This window comes from Cucurbita moschata, unplaced genomic scaffold, assembly GCF_002738365.1.
Source record: "Cucurbita moschata cultivar Rifu unplaced genomic scaffold, Cmos_1.0 Cmo_Scf00011, whole genome shotgun sequence".
Lineage (NCBI taxonomy): Eukaryota > Viridiplantae > Streptophyta > Magnoliopsida > Cucurbitales > Cucurbitaceae > Cucurbita > Cucurbita moschata.
The window spans coordinates 2,167,947-2,190,465 of NW_019268527.1; the positions used below are offsets into that span (position 1 = coordinate 2,167,947).

Here is a 22,519-nt window from a genome sequence, read left to right on the forward strand (position 1 = left end):
TGTTTTAACCCCGTCTTTACATTGTGATTAAAGGCTACCGACTTCCGATTTGTCGGTTCAAAAGCTTTTCGAATTACAAATCTTGGTCGTGGAATAATAATATGTAATTATTTAAATTATAATCACCATTATCCTCCTAATTAATTATGGTTAAGGCTAAGTCAAACACCCACGTGGCAACTCCACCGTTGCGACATGTCGTTTTCATTTGATGCCCCCCGTATGACTCTCATTAATTAAACCAACCAACTTCCATTCCATTTGACTTACCCAATAAATATATATATATTCCACGTGTTTTGATGTGATTGGATTGAGAACGTGTTGGGTCAACGACTGGTCAAACATTCAAAGGACTTTGTGAGCTGAAAAATCTAATTAATTTAATTGAAAATTAGTTGGTCAATTTCATATTTATTTTTACAATTATATATATACATATGTTTATTTAATTCAATAATTATTTTTCGATTTGTATTCCCGGACCTAGTTTAACAACTGCTATCCAATATTCGAGCGATTCTTTTCTTGAACCCATACATGTTTCGGTCTGAATGCTGCATGAAGAACATAAGCCAAATGAAGGAACGGGAAGACCTTCGTAGTCAAATATGATGATACGCCTTGGCAATGTTACCTATCAAATCAAAGGCCTACTAGGTGATCGAATTCGCTCAGGTCAGTGAGGACTAACTCACCTACTCCAACTCTCTCGTTTTTAGTCCGGTCTATTGCTCTTTCCTTGTGCCTATTTTGCCGTAGGAGGTTGGCCAAAACATATAAAGATCGACTCGCTTAGACATATGTATGCAGTGGGTCTTAGTATAATGGGTTTGTCTAAAAATATACGTACTCTCGTATTTTTCTGTTGTGTTGTGTATTTCGTGTCATTGTCTATACGTTGTTGTGTCATTGTCAATAATTATTTTTCGATTTGTATTCTCCAACCTAGTTTAACTATTGTTATCCAATATTCGAGCGATCATTTCCTTAAACCCATACGTGTTTTGGTGGGTCTTATTAATGGGTTTGTCTAGAAATATACGTACTCGTATTTTTTCTGTTTGTGTTGTGTATTTCGTGTCGTTGTTCTTCGTCCGGCTTCGATTTGTCTAAACATGATCAAACGTAATTTTTCAAAAATATATATAAATAATATATGTTTTTTATACTAATTAATTTGGATTTTTATTATTTGATAAAGATTAGTTGGATTAATAAAAATTTAAAATTAAAAAAAAAAAAAAAGAATTAAAAAGTTTAAAATACACTTTTGATGAGATCGAAAAAAGATGTGAAAAGCTCCCGTCCAGAAAACATGGAGGAGAGATAAAGTAGGAGTAAAGTGAGAGGATGATGGGCTGGGCTCAGCCCGGCCCAGTTTGGAATCAAATATATATATTTTTTATATTTAAAATAAAAGCAAATTCAAGGCCCGGTCAAAAAGAGAAGTTCCAGGATTCGCTCTTGGACCATTTTCAGATTATAAATAAAATTAATACTTTATTTTATTTGGGAAGATAGGGAAGTACAGTGATATTATTATTTAAGATATTCCTTTTCTAGTACTTATTTTTAAATTATTTATTTAAAAATTATATATTTTAAGTACAAAATTGGATTTAAAATGAGATGAATTTGTGCAATTTATTTTAATATATATGTTTGAAAAAATTGAATATATTAAATGGTAATAATTTGATTTTTGGTTTTTTGTTTTTGAAAAAGCTTACAAATTCTGAATAATAATAATTTCGAAATCCCATTTATTTTTGTTTTTATTTGAATTAAATATGCAAAATACATTATAAAGACACGGGGGCTAAAAATGAAATTGTTATTTTATCCATTCTAAAATCTATTAGTTTTAAAAAATTATTAGGCTCCTAAATTAATCTCTATACGCCCGATTTATAATAAGGAATTTCTTCAAAGTTATGCTCCTAAATTAGTCTCTATACACCCGATTTATAATAGTAAGTCGAACCATCACGGGATAGTGTTGTGGATACTTGTCTCAAAATCTATGCCTACAATCCACTAATGAAGGGATGAATCAAGCTCAGTATGGAACAAACTTTGAACACAAAAAAGGCCCCCAACGAGAAGAAACCTAGCTCCCTTCCTTGGCCTCGACTTCTAAATGGAGCGTGTGCATTGTGTCACAATCATGCTTGTCTAGGGTGTATTGTCTGTGGCCGCATGCTCATGCCACGCCATAGCCCATGTCACGCTGAACCCTTTATTTTATTTCACGTTGTATTGTTTTACTATTGTATCTTCTCTTGACAATTCAACGAAATTATGTTTAGGCCTATCAGACCAAAATCGCTAGTCGTCAACTCCTCCCACCTAGATTTTGTATGACCGTTGGACATGTATATACCTGCCAAACCTAAATCATCTCAAAATATATTATAGAGGGATGTGACTAGTTGTCAATTCTTTTTACCCGAGTTATATGATATTTAAGTTGTGGTGCTTCCTTTTTGGCTTATAGCCATATAAATACTTTCAAACTTTCTAAGTCATGAGTTATATGATATTTAAGTTGTGTGCTCCCTTCTCTATTTACAGCCACACAACTACTTTTAAACTTTTTTTCAATCTTAGTTTCAAACTCTCTTTAAAAAAATCTCTCTGCCCCTGATTTTTAAAACCCTTTCTCCAATAGGCGACGAATCCAAATCGGCTTGACTCACTTTGTATTGGGAGTGAATGCCGCACAATCGCAAAAGTTCGATGCCAAAAAAAGTGCGATTGTGACACATTGCATGCCTTTGGTCCCTATTGTATCCATTTGATTCGAACTGGTTTATTCCTAACCTAATTCACAAAGGTGATGAGAAAACCTTGGCTATTCCTTATATTTATAAGCTACAAAGCTAAATAAATCCAAATTCATGGACTTGAATTGTTATCGCTATAAAGAAACGAATTTCATATGAAGTGATTTAGAACTATTAATACTTGATTAAAATATTTTTCATGTCTGTGTAAACTTTTATTGTAAGATCAACAGAACTTTTCTGACCCACAACAATAAACCTCAACTCAAAGACTATCAAAGGTTCAATCTTGATTTAACTAAGATCGATGGCGAATTCGAGAATAAAACTATAGAAAGGAAGGCAAGTGATGCAGTGAAATGAAAAAGAAGACCATCAGATTCTCCAACATTGGCACAGATGATAATGGAAACTTACGCGGCTGCCGTGATGCATTCAATGGCCTGCTTGCATATACCAGTCATGGTTGCTTCAGGGCCATACACCTACAACAGAACATGGATGAAATATCAGTATTGAATGTTAAAATGCATCAAAAGTTGAGGTAAAACGAGTCTTCGAGGGTGGTACCTCGATTGGAACGCCTAGTTCTTCTCCGAGTGCTCGCATTTTTGCCAACCCCCTCTGGTAGTTTGGACCTCCTCTCCTTACATATATATTCATTCTTGCTGCTTTAAGCTTTGCTTCCTGAACAAGTTCGGATGTTTAGCTGCCAATGGGGGAAAAGAATTATGGTTTGTTTTGGAACTTAATTACTAGATCTTACCTTCTCCTTCAAGGCCCTGATTATGCCGTTAAAAGTAGCAGCTACGTCGGTAAAGTTAGCTATTCCTCCTCCAATCACAAGCGCTCTACTACGACCATCGGGATCTGCAGTAGCACACTACCAAAAAGACGAAAAAAATGGAAGAAAAGGGCCTTAGTATGAAACTTTGCTCGTCATTGGTATCGCGATGAATGAGTAATTCTGATCATCTGATCTTAAGGTGGAGGAAGAGTGCTTACATCAATTACAACTCTGGCATACTGCAAGACCTCCTCTTCATTTGGTGCTCCACTGTATTCAGCATAATTCCCTAGCTCAGAGGCGTAACCAAGATCTCCAACCTTATAGAAACAAGAAAGTTTCATTAGTACGTAATAACGGGACACGGAGTTGAGAGGACTCGATCTCGCAAGTGTACCGTGTCTGCATATATGACACTTGCACCTCCTCCAGCAACCATGGTCCATATTCTTCCTTTTGGGTTCAGGACAGTGAATTTCAATGATGCACTAGTCTGCAGGTAAAGTAAATGTAAATACATATCATCTGAAGTCAATTCAATCCTAGAGAACTGGATACTTAGGAATCGAGGTGTATTGTGTTACAGTCATGCTTGTCTAAGACGTGTTGTCCAATGGCCGCATGCCCGTTACATGCCAATACCTTTGTATTGTATCACTTTATTGATTTCCTTTACCACTTTCATGATGTATAGTTTCTTTACTGTATTTTCTAAGTGTATGATGTTTCTGCAAAACTATGTCTATGCCTAACAGACTTGAAATGCCTGAGAATGTACTATAGGGGGTGCGACTAGTCGTCAATCCTTCCTACTCGGAGTTATATGCTACTAAGCTGTTGTGTTGTCTTTTTCGCTTATATCCTATAATATTGCTTTCTTCATTTCTCTCGATCTTGCTTTCAAACTCTCTTTCTAAAATCTTTCTTTACCTCTGTTTTCTATAATTTTCTTAAAGCGGGGCTAGAGGCTTGGATATACGTCGTCCGATCGAAGACGACACAATTTCGAGTTGGCCGAATCACTCAATGGGGAGAGTGAGTGCCACACAATCGCTTACCAACGTCCCGTACGGGCACAATTGTGACACATTGGACTACATGATTTCACCTCAGCTTTGGAATATTTAATATCCTTGATTCAAAACAGAATCCTCAGAGTTCTCTATCAGAACTCAGATATAAAAGTGTATATGAAAATGTGGATGCCGAAGAACTATTAACGCGGATAAATCTTACTTCTAACGTAAAAACAGTGCTTTTCAGAGATGAAAGTAGGACAAGATTCTTAAGACGTTTGTAGAAAAATGTATAGGACAGAAAACCGTTTCTGACCTTTTCGTCTAGACCATGAATAAAGCTTTCTGTTGCATTCATAACCCTTCCAAATGGTAACGGAAACTCGAGATCACCCCACCTACAGAGTTAATGCAGTTTATGATGACAATATATAGTATAGCTCATGCATTAAAAGAATTAATACTATTGAAAAAAAATCACATCATCTGTTTTTTAAGCAAAGAAAAATGTTCTTACTTTTTGAAGTTCTTAAAAGTAGCAGTATCATCTAGTTCGCCTCTCATGTCCAGTGGATAAGGCTTCCCATCAACCAATGTGAAGGGATTCATTTCCAGAAAAGTGAAGTCCAAATCTGCAAATATGGACCCAAGAATTGAGATGGAGTTCTACAAGCTGCCAAATTTATTTCTTCCAAAATTTCCAGTATCAGGAAAAAAATAAAGTAGAGCACCTTGAAATAGAGCAAAAACAGACTTGATAAAGTCCTCAATTTCCCCCTTGATCTGGATTAAACAAGTAAACTTCATGTCAACTCTCTACAGCTATAGTGAGCACAAAACACTACGGTACGATGAAGTTCATTCAGGGTTCAGGAATCCTATGCTAGAACAATGAGCAGCAGGAATTTGAATTAGAACTGTTTATGCTGAAAGTACCTCTAAAGGAAGCGTGGCAACAAGTGGGGCGCACACTTCCGATGTAAGGGATGCTCCTGTCGGAACAAATATGGTCTTGACCTACACATAGCATCATGAATTAGGACAATAAACGATCATATGATGGAGAAAGAACGAAGTCGAGTTTCTAAGCACTCAGCCATACCTTATCCCAGTTCTCTTCAATATCAATTCCTCCACATTCTGAAAAGCTTAGATTACAGCCAAGCCTTTCTGAGACAATATTCAGATAGAATTCTTCCTTGTGTGGGATGAAGGGCTCGACGATAAACGTTGTAATGGGTCCTTTACATCCGCCCATCTCCACCTAGTGAGGAATTAAAAACAGAAAGGAGTAATGTACTCCCTACAGCAGAAAAAATAATGTAAAATGAACTAAAATGATGAAGAAGAACAACAGAAAGTAGATAATAGTACCACTTTCCCTAGGCGTTCCTTAACAAAACCAGTTACTTCAGCAAAATCTAGGTTTAGTGCAACTAAACCGCTTTTACCACGCTTTCCAAACAACATGTCAGGCTTCACAACCAATTTAGACGATGACAGCCACGGTTCCTTCTCAACTAGCTCGTTGAGATCGGTTGATTCTCTGACCTATAATATGTCGAAAATGAAACATTGTTGCAAACGAAACAAAATTAGATACAATCTAGATTGTGATTGTATATGATATTCAAAACTTCCTTAAATTTCTGGTCTCATCTCGTCGACAGACATTAATTGAAGTAATGGCGCCAATTTTCCCCAAGAAATGTGAAACAGAAAGAGTAAACCACAGATCCAGAGAAGCAAAACGTAACTCAAAGGATCCTACATCTCCATTAGCGGCGAAGAAAAACAAAACTCACCTGAGCTGATTTGATCGGTAAATCACGGCCAGAAATTCTTTTGAAGTGCTCCTTCAACAGTCTCTTCGAATCGTACTCTCTGATCTTCTTGCGCGCCATTTCTCAAACCTAGATTGCACCAGAGAAGAAATCCATTAGCAAATCGCGAAAACAAAACATGAAACCAACCGTAATCAACAAATTGCTTAAAGATCATAAGATTTGAACATGCAGAAAATAAGAAATCCCGATCAGAAACAGGAATCAGAGAAAAGATAGAGAAATCCTTACGGATTGGTGGTGAGTTGGGTTAAACTGCGATCTAATCGAGATTTGAAGTTGAAATCTACAGATTCAACTGTATATGTATTTATAATCGTTGAATATGATAAAAAAAATTGCCATTTTCCCTTCAACAAACAGCAAATTTATGGTCACGTTCTGTACCTACCGCACCAAACAACTGAACTAACCCTTCCTTGACAGGTAAATTTCATTTATTTCCCCAATATAATAATTTTAAATATGTTTTTGCATTTTCCGTACATTTTATTTTTCGTAAATTTTAAAATATTTTGAAAAAGAAAACTAAAATAGTATAATTAATACTAATTTAATAAAAACATCTCTAAAAAAAACTACTTTTAAACTTTTAAAATATTCGATAATATCCTTAAAATTTAAATAAAATTTCAAAAATATTCTTATTAATAATTTAAAAAAATACATTTAAATTTTAATTCTTTTTTATAATATTTAAAAAATATTCTTAAATTTTAAAAAGTTAGACTCTTATTTTTATTTTAATCTTTAAAAATTATAAATTTTAAAAATAGTATTAACATTCTTAACATTTATAAAATAAATTATTGTCATTAATATAGACAGAAACCGTTTACCTCCTCCTAAAAAATAATTTTTATATTTTTTAATGTTACGTTTGAAAGTTCATGAATATTTTTTTTGAATATAGTATTAATGGCTTCAACTATATACCGATAATAAAAGTATTTTATAACTTTAAAAAAAAATTATATTTTTTATATTAAGTATTTTTGAAATTAAAAAAAAAGTTTGTGTTAATGGAATTTTTCAAAATTAAAAAAAAAAAAGTTTAAGGGTGTTAATGGAAATTTTCAAAATTCAATCATATTTTTAATATATTTTTTTAATTTTTTTAATTTAAAGATATTTTAAAATTTTAAAGACATATTTTTTTTAAGATAAGGTACAAAATTAAGTGTATAGTTTGAGCCAATTAAAAATGGTATACTTCCTATTATGGTAGGAAGTTGAATTCATGTACCAACAAGACTTTTCGAAAGAGTTGACTTCTCGAGAGAGTTGACTTCTTTGAGAGTTTTTCATCTTAAATAGAAAGTATCATATAATAAAATTTTATTATTCTGCTATATATATTATTGATCGAAAAAATTACTTAAATTGATTGAAACCATTCTCGATTTGGATTGAAACTAATTCACTTGGGCGGTTTCGATTTTCAATTAATAGAAATTGAACCGAAGAAACCATTCTCGATTTGGATTGAAACTAATTTACTTGGGCGGTTTCGATTTTCAATTAATAGAAATTGAACCGAACTTATCGATCTTGAGCTTTGTATGGCTGAATCTAATACACTCGATCGTAGATGTTAACAACAAACCGAATGCATTTTAGAGTCACATGTAACAAAAAATCTTATGTAATTATAGATTGCATTTCGTTTTCACCAACCACATGTTAAGATATACTGTAACGACTCGCCGCTAGCCGATATTGTCTTCTTTGGGCTTACTCAAATTCACCACTAGGAAATTCACCACTAGGCTAGCAGATATTGTCCTCTTTAGGCTTACCCAAAGCTAGCAGATATTGTCTTCTTTGGGCTTACTCAAATTCAAGCAGATATTGTCCTTTTTGAGCTTACCCAAATTCACCACTAGGCTAGCAGATATTGTCCTCTTTAGGCTTACTCAAATTCACCACTAGGCTAGCAGATATTGTCCTCTTTAGGCTTACCCAAATTCACCTGTCCTCTTTGGGCTTACCCAAATTCACCGCTAGTCCTCTTTGGGCTTTTCCTTTCGAGCTTCTCCTCGAGGTTTTAAAACGCATCTGCTACGGGAAGGTTTCCACACCCTTATAAATGGTGGTTTGTTCTCCTCCCCAACCAATGTGGGACATCACAATCCACCTCCTTCGGGGCCCAACGTCCTCGCTGACACTCTTTCCTTCCTCCAATCGATGTGGGACCGCCCCCAAATCCACACTCCTTTGGGGCCAGCGTCTTTATTGGCACACCGCCTCGTGTTTACCCCCCTTCGGGGAACAACGAAAAGGCTGGCACATCATCCGGAACCTGGCTCTAATACCATTTGTAACGGCCCAAAACCTGGCTCTGATACCATTTGTAACGACCCAGATTCAGCACTAGCAGATATTGTTTTCTTTGGACTTTCCCTTTCGGGCTTCCCCTCAAGGCTTTAAAACGCGTCTGCTAGGGAAAGGTTTCTACACCCTTATAAAATAGTAGTTTGTTCTCCTCCCAACCGACATGGCATATACACGGCTTGAAATTTAGTTGAATATTATCTAGTATTTTTTCTAATAAAATATTATTATTATTATTATTATTTATGTTTTATATTTTTAAGTAGAAGTTATATTAAAAAAAAAATTATATATTATAAAATAAAAAAAATAAAATAAGAAATATGTTGTTTAAATTATATAAAAATTAGTTTCGCGTAAAAATAAAGGAAGAATTTCGGTTACCACACGTGTGTTTATTTCTGTGTGAAACGTGAAAAATGCTTTGCACGTGGGAGTTTTAGACAATTTTAGAGGAAGAAAATGAAAATCTAAAATAGAAAAATAAATAAATAAATAAATAAAATGAAAATAAAAGAAAGAAGAAAGGGAAAGAAGCACTACTGGACTTCTAGGGCTTGCCACGAGCTTGTTGGGTAATTTCATTCATCCCCAAATTTGATTCTCATCGCATTTCTCATCTGCAGCGGAATTATTGGATCAGGTATTATTTTCTCGATTCTTCATTTCGTGATCTATGTTTCGCGGTTTCCTTCTAATGTCGCCGATTGATTTCGTCTGGACATAGGGTCGTACAGGCCTTGGGGAACGAGGAAATTTTCACTGAAAACTTGTGGCTCAATTTGAGGACTTGAATTTCTGGAGTATATTGACAAAAAAGGTTGAAAAATGGACGGTATGGAGCTGTGGAAGGTTCAGGTGGATCAATTGAAGGTCCAGATGGAGCAATGGATGGAACAAGGCTCGGAGATTGTTCGCCAAATTCCCCCAATTCAACTCTACGTTGGGGTTGGTGTGTTGTTATTGACGACTCTACTTCTCTTATTCAGTGAGTCTCCTCTTTATCTGATAATCGCTTTCTGTAATTGTATATCGCGAAGAAATTTGGAATTTGAAATTGATTCTCCTCCACTCTGCAGCTCGCTTGTTCAAGGGCAGAAAATCAAATACCATTGTACTTAGTGGGCTCAGTGGAAGCGGGAAAACTGTTCTTTTCTATCAAGTAAGCCTATGCATTACTGGTTTGTTCATTAAAAGAATCTGCCCTGTTAATTTATTGAGAATTTGACAACTGGAAATGATTGGCCTGGGATATTTGATTCATTAGTCTTTAGCTTTAGCTGTGAGATCCCTCATCAGTCGGAGAGGGCAACGAAACATTTCTTATAAGGGTGTGGAGACTTCTCCCTAGTAGATGCGTTTTCTAAAACTGTGAGGCTGATGGATACACAACGGTGGGTTTGAGCTGTTACAAATGGTATCAGAGCTAGATACCGAACGGTGTGCCAGCGAGGATGATGGCCCCAAAGGGGGTGGATTGTGAGATACCACACCGGTTGATTGGAGAGGAGAACAAAACATTTCTTATAAGAGTGTGGAAACCTCTCCCTAGTAGACGCGTTTTAAAACCGTGAGGCTGACGGCGATACGTAACGAGTCAAAGTGGACAATATTTCCTAGTGGTGGGTTTGGGCTATTACATTTGCATACTTCGTTTACTTTTGTTTGAATTGAATGATTAAGCCTTTTACGATATGAGTTTATGCACTAGTTGTGTTCTCGACCCATTGCATATAAGAATGCCCCTTCTGTTCTCGACCTATTCTTCGAGGTCTGTTAAGAAGTTAGTAAAACAGTGTCTGTGCACGCTTTTGGCTTTGTGTTATGGATCACGGTGTTTGATTTACTCGATATTTCAAAGTTTAATTTAATGATTGATTGGATGCTGATAATGTTGTTATGTATAATTGAAGACCAAGCATAAATCCTATTGGGTTTATGGTGATGCTCTATAGCTTCCTAGATGTTCTGCTATCATTTATGATGTTTTTATCCCTTTGCAGCTTCGTGATGGTTCTTCTCATCAGGGTACTGTTACATCAATGGAACCCAATGAGGGCACTTTTGTGCTTCATTCTGAAATACCGAAGGTAATTTGTTTTCTCGAACGGATTTTCAGGAAATTAGAATATGCTCGACTTCTGATTCATTACTGCTTTGAAACTAATACGAACAACGCTGTGTGGTTTCTGTTTTCAGCAGTCTTAACATTTTTCTTACATTACTTGATCAGACATAAACTGATATATTTCTCTTTGTTTGCCTCGGTAGAAGGACAAACTGAAGCCTGTTCATCTTGTTGATGTCCCTGGACACTCTCGTCTTCGAGCCAAACTAGATGACTTCTTGCCTCAAGCAGCTGGTGTAGTCTTTGTGGTGGATGCTTTGGATTTTTTACCCAACTGTCGTGCAGCTTCAGAGTAAGGGATTAGTCCTCTTGACTTTTTGTTTATACGTGCGCACATTTACTATATGAATGTAGAAGCTTCAAGTCTCATGAGTCCTGCATGGTTGTGTAACACGAGCTCGAGTCTCCTGAGTTCTCACATTCCTCTCCATGGAAAACATCCTATTTCATAATAGAAGGCATGTTCTTTGCAACATAAGCACTCATGTGTGCTGTACATATCTGATGCAATTCGTTCTCATGTACACGAACGAGCGCAGAAATAAATGTTTCACGTCATTAGTTAAATCTAATTCGATCTCTCTTGAAGGTACCTCTATGACATCCTGACTAACGCAAGTGTCGTGAAGAAGAAGATCCCTGTCCTGATACTATGCAATAAAACAGACAAGGTGACAGCCCACACAAAGGAGTTTATCAATAGGCAGATGGAAAAAGAGATGTAAGGCTTTCAACTCTCTCCATAATAGGAACATTCTTTTCATTATCTGTTAACCAAACTGAGAGTGTCATTGTGAGATCTCACATCGGTTGGAGATGGGAACGAAACATTCCTTATAAGGGTGTGAAAACCTCTCTCTAGCAGACGCGTTTTAAAACCTTGGAGGAAGCCCAGAAGGGAAAGCCCAAAGAGTACAATATATGCTAGTGGTGGGCTTGGGCTGTTACAAATGGTATCAGAGCCAGACACCGGGTGGTGTGCTAGCGAGGATGCTAGGACCTCAAGGGAGGTGGATTGTGAGATCCAACATCGGTTGGCGAGGGGAACAAAGCATTCTTTATAAGGGCGTGGAACCCTCTCCTTAGCAGACACGTTTTAAAACCTTTGGGGAAACCCAAAAGGGAAAAGTCCAAAGAGAGGACAATATCTGCTAGCGGTGAACTTGGCTGTTACAAATGGTATTAGAGCCAGACACTGGGCGGTGTGCCAGCGAGGAGGCTAGGCCCTCAAAGGGGTGGATTGTGAGATCCCACATCGGTTGGAGAGGGGAGCGAAACATTCCTTATAAACCGGTGGAAACCTCTCCCTAGCAGATGTGTTTTAAAACCTTGGGGGAAGCCCAAAAGTGAAAACCCAAAGAGGACAATATCTGCAAGTGGCGGTGGACTTGAGCTGTTACAATCATTATTTACCATACATTGATTATAATGTTATTTCAATTCCCAACCTTGTGTCTTCTACGATTGTACAGCGACAAATTACGAGTATCAAGAAGCGCGATCTCAGATGCTGATATCTCGAATGACTTCACACTCGGGGTACCCGGGAAAGCATTTTCGTTCACACAGTGCCATAACAAAGTTTCAGTCGCTGAAGCCTCTGGATTAACAGGTGAAGTATCTGAGGTGGAGCAATTTATAAGGGAAAACGTGAAGTCCTAGAGTCTGTATCTTCGATTCTACATGATGACTGGTACTCTTTTTCCCTTTCAATATAAACTACAATATTTGTGCTTGAGATTTCCGAATTCCATCCCATTTTTTGTAGTGCATAAGACTGAAGAAATTGTATGTCCATGCCTTCGTCCCTTGTTGATAAAACACCAGAATTATAGCGGGAAACAGTCATACAATGTCATAGAAAGCCAAAAAGAAACGATGTTGCTTAAATAATAGAATTTGAGATGTTGTTGCCTTGTGTTCTGGTATACTTAAAATCAATAGGTGTCAAACTTGCTTGCTATATTTGTAAATATGACGATTTTTTCCTTCAAAATTTCACGTGCGTATTCAAACGTTCTTTTTGTACCCATGTCTATTGTTATTCGATTATAATCGATAATAATAGTATATCATTAGAACTGTCTATCACCGATAAACTATTTTTATTTTAATGACCATCTCTCCGTGTATCGCTCATAGACCATTTTTATGCCGGCTGATAAATAGTTTATGTCTCCATAATCCATTAATATGTCCATCAGTCGTAGTTTTCAAGTACCGACAAACTATTTTTATGTTTATTAGCGATCATTTCTACGTGTTTGGTAGTCTATTCTTTACGTCTATCACTAACAAAATATTGATTGTCAATGATAAACATGAATGATTGGGAGTTTATCGTTGATAGATCTTAGTTAGTGATGGATTTATCATTAATAGATATCTATGGTGGAAAGACTAACGACATTGAGATATGTCGATGTGGTATGTCAATATTAAGTATAATAGCCATTGGGTATGCAAACAAGCCATGGTGGACCTTAGTGGTGATAGACCTATGTCATTCATAGTTTGAAATCATTGGTAGACTTGCGACATTTGAATTGTACTTGATTTGCTATTTTTTTTTAAAGGTTAGATTTTCATACATGCAATTGCTTCAAACATGAGCGTGTCATTTTATTAATATTGAGTATATTTCTAGTATATCATAAGCTAATCGCAATTCATTCTAGCTGAAACATGTGTATTATTTTAGTAATATTTCGAGTAACGACTTGATATTAGATATATCTATCCATTTTAGCTAAAATATGAGGTCTCATTTTAGTATTATTTAGTATATCAACATCATATTAGATATCAATCAACATTCATTTGAGGTAGTTTTTTAAAAGTATGATTTTCGTTTGAGGTACAATATATGTATAATTTCAGTAATATTTCGAGTGTATCAAAATTATATTCAATATCGATCAGTATTCATTTGAGGCACACATGTTTGTCTATCATTTTAACATCATTTTTTATATCAATAAGCTATTAAAAATAATTGTATCAATTTCAAATATATCAACTTGAGTATATAATTCTTTCCAATTTTAAAAATTAGAAAAATAATAATTTAGTACAGTATCTAATAATTTATTCACTATATTTTTTAATTTGTAACGATTTAGTCTGTATTGTGAAATTCATTATTAAGATTTAATGAAATTTCTCCTAAATTATGGATAAATAATTATTGGTATTGGTATGGTTAACATATAAATGTGTGAACTAATTTAAGTACAAAATCTAAATTGCTACAAATAAAAGTTTAATAATTAAATTTTTACCTTTATAGATGAATTTTTACGGACCATAATTGATTAATCTAAATAATTTTAAATTAATGATAGGAACAAATTTAATTTTAGAGGAAATTTAATTTTTTAAATTCATAATTATTTTTTATTATTTATTCAAACTAAATCTTAATTAAACATTTAGAAAATAAAGATATAAATATTTTATATGGATAATAAAATTTGAATAAAAAAAAAAGTATATAAAACGCAGACCTTCATGAATAAAACGCAGAAGAAGAACGTAAATATTATAAAATTTTGGATTTGAAAATTATATTATAATATTATTCTGAATTAAAAAGGATCCCAGAAACCCTAGAAGGACGAACGCCCACCTATAAAAGGCAATCATTCTTCACCCAAACCCTCGTTACTCCAATTCAGCCGTGGGGCTCTGCAGGCAAGCCTTCCAACCATGCAGATCTTCGTGAAAACCCTAACGGGTAAGACCATCACCCTCGAGGTCGAGAGCTCCGATACCATCGACAATGTCAAGGCCAAGATCCAGGACAAGGAGGGAATTCCCCCGGACCAGCAGCGTCTGATTTTCGCCGGAAAGCAGCTTGAGGACGGCCGAACCCTCGCCGACTACAACATCCAGAAGGAATCCACGCTTCACCTTGTTCTCCGTCTCAGGGGAGGCGCCAAGAAGCGTAAGAAGAAGACCTACACCAAGCCGAAGAAGATCAAGCACAAGCATAAGAAGGTCAAGCTTGCCGTTCTCCAGTTCTACAAGGTCGATGACTCTGGAAAGGTACAGAGGCTGAGGAAGGAGTGCCCTAATGCCGAGTGCGGCGCTGGAACTTTCATGGCTAACCACTTTGACCGCCACTACTGTGGTAAATGTGGTTTGACCTACGTTTACAACAAAGCTGGTGGTGATTAGGTTTATCGTTGTTTTTTATCATGTTTTTGTTTTATCTTAACGTTTTATGTTGTTGAATTTATCTAGAATTTCTACTCCAGCTTGTGGAGTTCAGTTTTTGACATGGATTTTGATTTCTTAATGTCTATTTACTACCGTTTTCAGTAAGATCCACATACTTAGTATTTTGTGATTCTTATCCTTGACATAATGTTTCATTTGGTTCTTAGTTTCATAGATTATATGCCTTCTATTCAACATAATAAATTTGTGCTGAAAGATATATCTGCTGCTCTCTGTGCGACTAGTAAGATGTGATGTTTAGTAGTTCTTAAGTCTGTTTTATGTTTATTTATGTTAATCGTTCTTGTTTGTAATTTGAATCTTCAACGATTCAGATGTTCACATCTTCTCAATTGTCGTTGCTGTATACAGCAGTTCACTTGCAACAACACAAGATTTTGTGTCCTGTATCCATGACTTAGTACTTGGGTCTTGTTTGTTCTGAAGTTTGAAACTGTTCTATTGTCTTCTTGGGTCTCTTATCAGCAAGTATTTGATTGACTCTGGATTCGGCATATCTATGTTCACCATTGTGCTTGCATTTTACTCTTCTCACTGATTTGTGTCTCTGTGTTAGAAGAGTCGAGAAGTTGTTTGATTCTTGTTTTAGCTGTTGTGCTTGGTAGCAGTGATGCATTGTGTTTACGTTTATCTGATTCCAATTAAGGTGCATTTGTGATTTACTTTGTAATTGCCAACTCTAGGACAAGTACATGAGAATTTTTGACACAGAACTTGTTCTTTGTTTTGTGATCTGTATATCACACTGCTTAATCTTCTGTGGCAGATTCAAGCTATAGAATCCTTAAATCTGTCTTTTAAAATTGATTGTATGCGAACTTAGTCTTTGCAGATTCTTTGATGCCTTGAATTTATGTACTGTAAGTGCTTTGATTCTGTCAGCTGACCTATTTATGAAATGGGAAAGGGGTAATTTTTTTTCATGTTCACTTCTCTTTCTCAATTCAATTAATCAATGTATTTGTTCCATATGGTATTGAGAATATAACTGTTGATCTTCTTTTTAGCTTTGAAAATGAGTCCATAAAAATCTTGGAACTTATTTCTTCTGGTTTTATAGTTCGTTTGAATGTTATAAAATTGTTTGTTTAACAAATGTTTGGTATTGTAATTTGTATTGAAAAGCATGAATCTTGGCAGATTTCATTGTTGGTTTTTGTTATGAAAATTGGGCAGATTTCTTATGAAAATTGTGCAGATTAGATTGTTTACGTTTTTGGTAATTTTTTTTTTTTTTATGTTCTGAAAAATATTTTGATTGATTTGATGTCCTAAAATTGTTGTATAGATTGCATGCATATTTGGCAAGTTTGAATTTGCTTCTAATGATAGAAATGGTTTGTGGAATGGATTGTGCATATTTTGTTCGAGTGATACTTTTATTAGTATGGAAGGTATCTCTTGTAATGCCTTAGTTCTTATAAGTTTTCTTAGGGAACCTTGATTATTAAATTTGTACGAGTTTGTACGAAATATCAGTACTAACTCTAGGTAAGGCGACACAGCAACCATCTCGTTAGAGCGGTGGTTTTATATTCTGAAACAAAAAATCCCCACCCCCACTCATCCAACTTGAACTCTCCGTCAGTAGATTTTGTACGTATTGGCCCGTTATGTATCGACGTCAGCCTCATGGTTTTAAAATGTTTCTAAAGAGGTTTTCACACCCTTCTAAGCAATGCTTCTTTCTTGCTTCGTTCTTCTCTCCCACTGATGTGAGATCTCATGATCCATCCTTTTGGGGTCTAGAGTCGATTTCTGGCTCTAATGTCAGTTGTAACAACTCAAGCTCATTGTTGCTAGATATTGTCCGCTTTGGTCCGTTATGTATCGCCGTCAACCTCTCACAATCCATCATTTTTGGAGTCTAGAGTCAGCACACAGCTCAATTTTTGGCTCTAATGTTTGTTGTAACAACTTAAACCCACCACTAGTAGATATTGTCCGTTTTGGCCCGTTACGTATCGCCGTCAACCTCACAGTTTTAAATCGGTTCTATTAGGAAGAGGTTTTCACACCCTTGTAAAAAATGATTTGTCCCCCTCTTCAACCGACGTGGAATCTCATTTTTAATAACACTCCTTACATTGAAACTTCAACACCAAACTTCAAACACTCCTTACATTGAAACTTCAACACCAAACTTCAAAACACTGCAACGTCGCAGCAAATTTGCTATAAGTTTGGAGCTCGTCTTCTTACTTAGAAACCTCTCTGCTTAGCTTATCTCCTAACCTATAGAACTATCGAGGTTTTGATTCTAAAACAATGAAACAGATTGTTATGTGCACGTCGGTCCCCTCTAAAACGCATCTGCAAGAGAAAGGTTTCCACACCCTTTTAAGTAAGGTTTCGTTACCCACTAAAATTGATTTAAGATCTTCAAATTGCATCCCAAAAATCATATTTTGAGTCACTTTATCATCTATATTCAAATGGCTAGATAATCATAATTGATGAAACATAATATTTTATAGAACAATATGTAAGATTTTCACTTCATACGACTCTTTAAAAATTATAAGTAAATCTAACAATCGTGTCAAAATTTCTTTTTTTTTTTTTTTAAAAAAAAAAGAAAATTTGAAACAAAATCAATAAAACCGAAGAGAACCCACGAATGAAAAAGAAAAAACAAAAGACGAGGTCCACACCAAAAGAACGTAATTACGAAGCTTCCTAAATGGAAATAAAGAATATTCAAAATTAGAAAAAGATTAAAAAATCTCTCTCTCTATATATATTTAAAATTAATCATTCAAATTACTAATGGGCCTAATTCAGCCGCTTTGTTTAGCTACAGTGGGCCCATTTGGGCCCATCCAAAAGGGCCCACTTCAGACAATTATACCAACGGATGAACGGACGGCAGAGATTATGGTTCCTAATCAACCGTCTTAAATCCATAACTTAGAAGATAAAATGACTAACATTATCTCTTTTAATATTCGAGCATGTCCGAAGACGCCGTCAGAATAATAATAAAAAATAGATAAATCCCGCCGCCGTGACAGCCTGGGAAGCTTCATTAATGATGGAATCAAACCAAGTTTCTGCTCTACCCGCAGCCATTTTTTCCTCTCCACCTCCTGAAACCGCCAATCAATCTCTCCAATTCTCGCAAAATTCAGCTGCCGGCGCCGTCGTCGAAGGTGAGTTCCGATCTTCCACTGGAATCGTCTTTTTTCTGAGAGGATTTTGTGTTTAATTTGTCTCTGTTCTTAAGGGGGTTCTGTATTCCGGTCAACTTCTCTACTCCGGCCACCTTGATTTTGGCTTATTTCAAGCTGTTCATCATGATCTTGATGTTATCTTCTTCGGATCGTATCGTATTCATTTACGAGTCCGATTTCTATGTCTTTGATTCATTGGTTTCATGTTTTTCTGTTCTTAGCGATGTTGCAAATCATTGTGTTTTTAGTTCCAATGATTTGATGCATTTTGATTTCAGATTCTAATGTTTTGGAGATTGTTGTTCCATGCAAAGTTCTGGGTTGACTTTAGGTCAACGTTTTGTTCTTCCCCAAGAGTTTGATCTGATGGTTCCTAGTTGAATTATGGGGAAGTTTTGTGTAGGGTTCATTGGTTCTTTGAAATTTTGATCTCATTTATATCTTTCAACATTGACAAATATAAGAGACTCGTGGAAAGGGAGGACGGGATGGGGGTTAGATGTAACGTCTCAAGCCCACCGCTATCAGATATTGTCCTCTTCGTGCTTTCCCTTTTAGGCTTCCCCTAAAGGTTTTTAAAACACGTCTACTAGGGGAGAGGTTTCCACACCCTTACAAAGAATGTTTTGTTATCCTCTCTAACCGATGTTGGATCTCACAATCCACTCCCCTTCGGGGCCAGCATTGGCACACCGCCCGGTGTCTGGCTATGATATCATTTGTAACAACCTAAGCCCACCGTGAGCAGATATTGTCCTTTTGGGCTTTCTCTTTTGGGTTTTAAATCGCGTCTGCTAGGGAGAGGTTTCCATACCCTTATAAAAAATGTTTTATTCTTCTCCCCAACCGACGTGGGATCTCACAATCCACCCCCCTTTGGGGCCGAACATTATTGCTTGCTAGCACACCACACGGTGTCTGACTATGATACCATTTATAACCACTCAAGCCCACCACTAGCAGATATTGTCCTCTTTGGGCTTCCCCGCATTTTAAAACCTTGAGAGGAAGCCCAAAAGGGAAAAGCCTAAGATGACAACGTAATACTAACGGTGGATTTGGGCGGTTACATTAGACTTTACAAAGAGTAATTCTTTGGTTGGTTTTTCAGGGGAGGTTCGATAGCGTTTCATCGCGGACTCAGTAGCAGAAAATCATTAACAAACAATAGGGAATTGTTTGCACAGTAAAGTGAAAGAAATGGGTTCTGAAGGTCCAGCTGGGGTTACTATTCACGTGACTGGATTCAAGAAGTTCCATGGGGTTGCTGAGAATCCTACGGAGGCCATTGTGAATGACTTGAAGGCTTTCGTGGAAGAAAGAGGGCTACCTACTGGTGTTACCCTTGGAAGTTGTACAGTTCTAGATGCTGCTGGGGATGGTGCTCGTACTGAGCTCTATAAAGTTCTGGATTCTGGCATATCAAACATGACAGAAACTAACAAAGTCGTATGGGTCAGTTCTGTTTACTATCTATTTTGTTTTGGTAATCTTTTATTGAACAAATTCTACATGTTTATAGCATTTATAAACGTGTATTCAGCTAATATTTCTATCCAACAAAGATAAACCACACATAGATTGAATACTAAACCTGGAAAGGATTTGTTGATGTTGATTCAGCTTCATTTGGGGGTCAACAGTGGATCGGTGAGGTTTGCTGTTGAATCGCAAGCTGTGAACGAAGCGACTTTCCGCTATCCAGACGAACTCGGATGGCAGCCTCAGGTTGATTTTCTCTTTTACTTCTCGAGCTGTTTATGTCTTCAAAAAGAACCTAGTATAACAATAACATAGACATTTCAGGAAAAAATCAGTAATCAATGTGAAAATGAACTGTGGGAGGTGAGCCATTTGTAACGGATCAAGCCACTGTTAGTAGATATTGTCCTCTTTGGGTGGGATTCGCTTTAAGGTTTTTAAAATGTGTTTGTTAGGGAGAGTTTTCCACGCCCCTTATAAGGAATGCTTTGTTCCTCTTTCCAATTAATGTGGAATCTCATAATCCACTTCCCTTCAGGGTCCAGCGTCCTCGCGGACACTTGTTCCCTTTTCCAATCGATGTGGGACCCCCAATCCACCCTCTTCGGGGCCCAGCGTCCTTGCTGGCATATTGCTTCGTGTCTACGCCCTTTTGGGGCTTAGCCTCCTCGTTGGCACATTGTCTGGTGTCTGGCTCTAATACCATTAGTAACAGACTAAACTTACTGCCAGTAGATATTGTCCTTTTTGGGCTTTCCCTTTCGGGCTTCCCCTCAAGCTTTCTAAAACGTGTTTGCTAGGGAGAGTTTTCCACCCTCTTATAAGAAATGTTTTGTTCCCCTCTCCAACCAATGTGAGATCTCACAATTCACCCCCCTCGGGCCCAGCGTCTTTGCAGGCACTCGTTCCTTTCTCCAATCAATGTGGGACCTCCCACTTCAGGGCCTAGCGTCCTTGTTGGCATACTGCCTCATGTCCTCCCTCTTTTGGGGCTCAGTCTCTTCGCTGGCACATCGTCTAGTGTTTGGCTTTAATACAATTTGTAACAGCCCAAGCTCACTGCTAATAGATATTGTCCTCTTTGGGCTTTCCCTCTCGAATTTTCCCTCAAGGTTTTAAAACGGGTCTGCTAGTGAAAGATTACCGCCCCCTTACTTGAAAACAAATGGATCCAATCTGATGAATACCTCTCTATTTCTTCTGGAACTCACTAACTGTTTGCATCTGTCTTCCCATCGTACTGGATAACTATCATTTCAATTTGCTGAAGAGAAACCAATAAATCATGTCAGTATGAACGAATGCAAGTAAAAGAAAAACTAGAGACAATGTATATCCATGGTTTTCGATGCATTCTGTATTAGTTTTCATGTATATATTCTTCATCATTGTTCTTCATTATCCAGAAACTTCCCATAGTCTTGGAGGATGGGGAAATCTCAATAATTAAAAAGGTACTTTTCTCTTACCTTTTCCTTTCAAGCTCTTAGATCTGTATTATAACTTACAGTGAATCATTGTTTCAAGACATCATGCTCGGCTCTGGCGATCTTAGAGAAGTTGAAGTTGAAAAGCTACAACGTGATATTATCGGACGACGCGGGTCGTTTTGTTTGCAATTATGTATACTACCATTCCCTCAGATTTGCAGAACAGAAGGGTCACAAATCCTTGTTTGTTCATGTTCCTCTGTTTTCAAAAATCGACAAAGAAACCCAGATGCGCTTCGTTCACTCACTTTTAGAGGCCATTGCATCTACTTGTTAAAAAAAATTGTATATTGTATTGTTGCTGTGATTGCTCCTTCAATTCTATAAATGTTCATTTCCAAGCTGTGAACTTTGTTTCTTGCAAGTAAGGGCTTTTCTTATAAGGAACTTTCATCATTATAGCCTGTTGAACCCTATCCTCCTATCAAAAAAAGAAAGATAAACAACCTTGTTTTCTGCTGAAGTTTTTGCTATTATTATTATTTGTTGATAATGAATGGAAATCTTCATAAATATTATCAAATAATGTTGACAATGTTAGCACTTGTCTCATCCATGTATGGCCTGTGATTCTGTCGTATAAGGTAGTTTGTTCGTAATCATAACATTGGGTATGTTCTTTTTCTTCTTTCAAACTCGGGAAGGCTTTTTTGTTAGTTGACATTTTTTTCTAAATCTATCTAGTACTTTTCCCAAAGGTAGTTCCCTCCTGCATTGCACTTAAATCTATCTAGTACTTTCCCCAAAGGTAGTTCCCTCCTGCATTGCACTTAGGCTGGTTTGGTGTTTTGTGGGTCTGGTTTGTGGAATGGCTGGTTTGCTGTTTTGTGGGTCTGGTTTGTGGAATGGAAGCACCTGACCACCATGTAACTATATAAACTACCATAAGCCAACCATTAGTAGCATGGAGATGTCACTTACCAGATGAATCACCATTTTTTTTAGAATTTTACTTGACTTTTTGAGAGGCCTACGCCCCATAGAAACTGTCTATTTAATGGGTGGATAGGTGCATACACTGGATTGGAATCGTGGGGAGCAGAACACTCCCCTACCGATGCATTTATACATCCCACAACTTCGTACATGGCAGACAATTTCAAAGCGGACTCCAGGTTCTGGTGGGGAAGTTATAGACACCTTTCCGTACTTTGTCTGGAGAAATAGTATTGTTGAAACTTGAATAACGCCCTTTGGTACTCCAGCTTGGTAGTTTCCACCGCCAGTCCAGGGT

The 22,519-nt window shown here is 36.7% G+C and overlaps 4 protein-coding genes across 6 annotated transcripts; 3 read left to right on the forward strand and 1 right to left on the reverse strand.

Annotated features, from left to right (window-relative positions):
- Window positions 1-2,948: 2,948 nt before the first annotated feature.
- On the reverse strand, window positions 2,949-6,802 carry LOC111449313 (ATP-citrate synthase alpha chain protein 2). The gene is made up of 13 exons (XM_023089156.1): window positions 6,668-6,802; window positions 6,398-6,505; window positions 5,967-6,143; window positions 5,695-5,856; window positions 5,529-5,609; window positions 5,324-5,375; window positions 5,110-5,224; window positions 4,909-4,990; window positions 3,974-4,069; window positions 3,795-3,896; window positions 3,556-3,672; window positions 3,360-3,476; window positions 2,949-3,274 (listed from the first exon to the last, which is right to left on the reverse strand). Exons 2-13 carry the CDS (start codon window positions 6,494-6,496, stop codon window positions 3,203-3,205), a joined length of 1,272 nt encoding a protein of 423 aa, XP_022944924.1. The 5' UTR covers window positions 6,497-6,505; window positions 6,668-6,802; the 3' UTR covers window positions 2,949-3,202.
- A 2,461-nt stretch (window positions 6,803-9,263) lies between these two features.
- On the forward strand, window positions 9,264-12,926 carry LOC111449316 (signal recognition particle receptor subunit beta-like). 3 transcript variants are annotated; one of them, XM_023089159.1, is made up of 8 exons: window positions 9,276-9,413; window positions 9,498-9,758; window positions 9,850-9,932; window positions 10,774-10,860; window positions 11,042-11,190; window positions 11,488-11,619; window positions 12,371-12,591; window positions 12,667-12,926. In XM_023089159.1, exons 2-7 carry the CDS (start codon window positions 9,599-9,601, stop codon window positions 12,558-12,560), a joined length of 801 nt encoding a protein of 266 aa, XP_022944927.1. In that variant the 5' UTR covers window positions 9,276-9,413; window positions 9,498-9,598; the 3' UTR covers window positions 12,561-12,591; window positions 12,667-12,926. The 3 variants fall into 3 exon arrangements, with proteins under 3 accessions (XP_022944928.1, XP_022944927.1, XP_022944926.1); XM_023089160.1 differs by having other exon boundaries at window positions 9,264-9,413; window positions 9,508-9,758; window positions 12,371-12,926; XM_023089158.1 differs by having other exon boundaries at window positions 12,371-12,926.
- Window positions 12,927-14,544: 1,618 nt separating this feature from the next.
- Window positions 14,545-15,253, forward strand: LOC111449229 (ubiquitin-40S ribosomal protein S27a). The gene has a single exon (XM_023089033.1). The coding sequence runs from the start codon at window positions 14,607-14,609 to the stop codon at window positions 15,075-15,077; it is 471 nt and encodes a 156-aa protein (XP_022944801.1). The 5' UTR covers window positions 14,545-14,606; the 3' UTR covers window positions 15,078-15,253.
- A 2,831-nt stretch (window positions 15,254-18,084) lies between these two features.
- Window positions 18,085-21,745, forward strand: LOC111449227 (pyrrolidone-carboxylate peptidase-like). The gene is made up of 5 exons (XM_023089031.1): window positions 18,085-18,292; window positions 19,425-19,768; window positions 19,937-20,041; window positions 21,202-21,249; window positions 21,323-21,745. Exons 2-5 carry the CDS (start codon window positions 19,514-19,516, stop codon window positions 21,560-21,562), a joined length of 648 nt encoding a protein of 215 aa, XP_022944799.1. The 5' UTR covers window positions 18,085-18,292; window positions 19,425-19,513; the 3' UTR covers window positions 21,563-21,745.
- The last annotated feature ends 774 nt before the right edge of the window (window positions 21,746-22,519 follow it).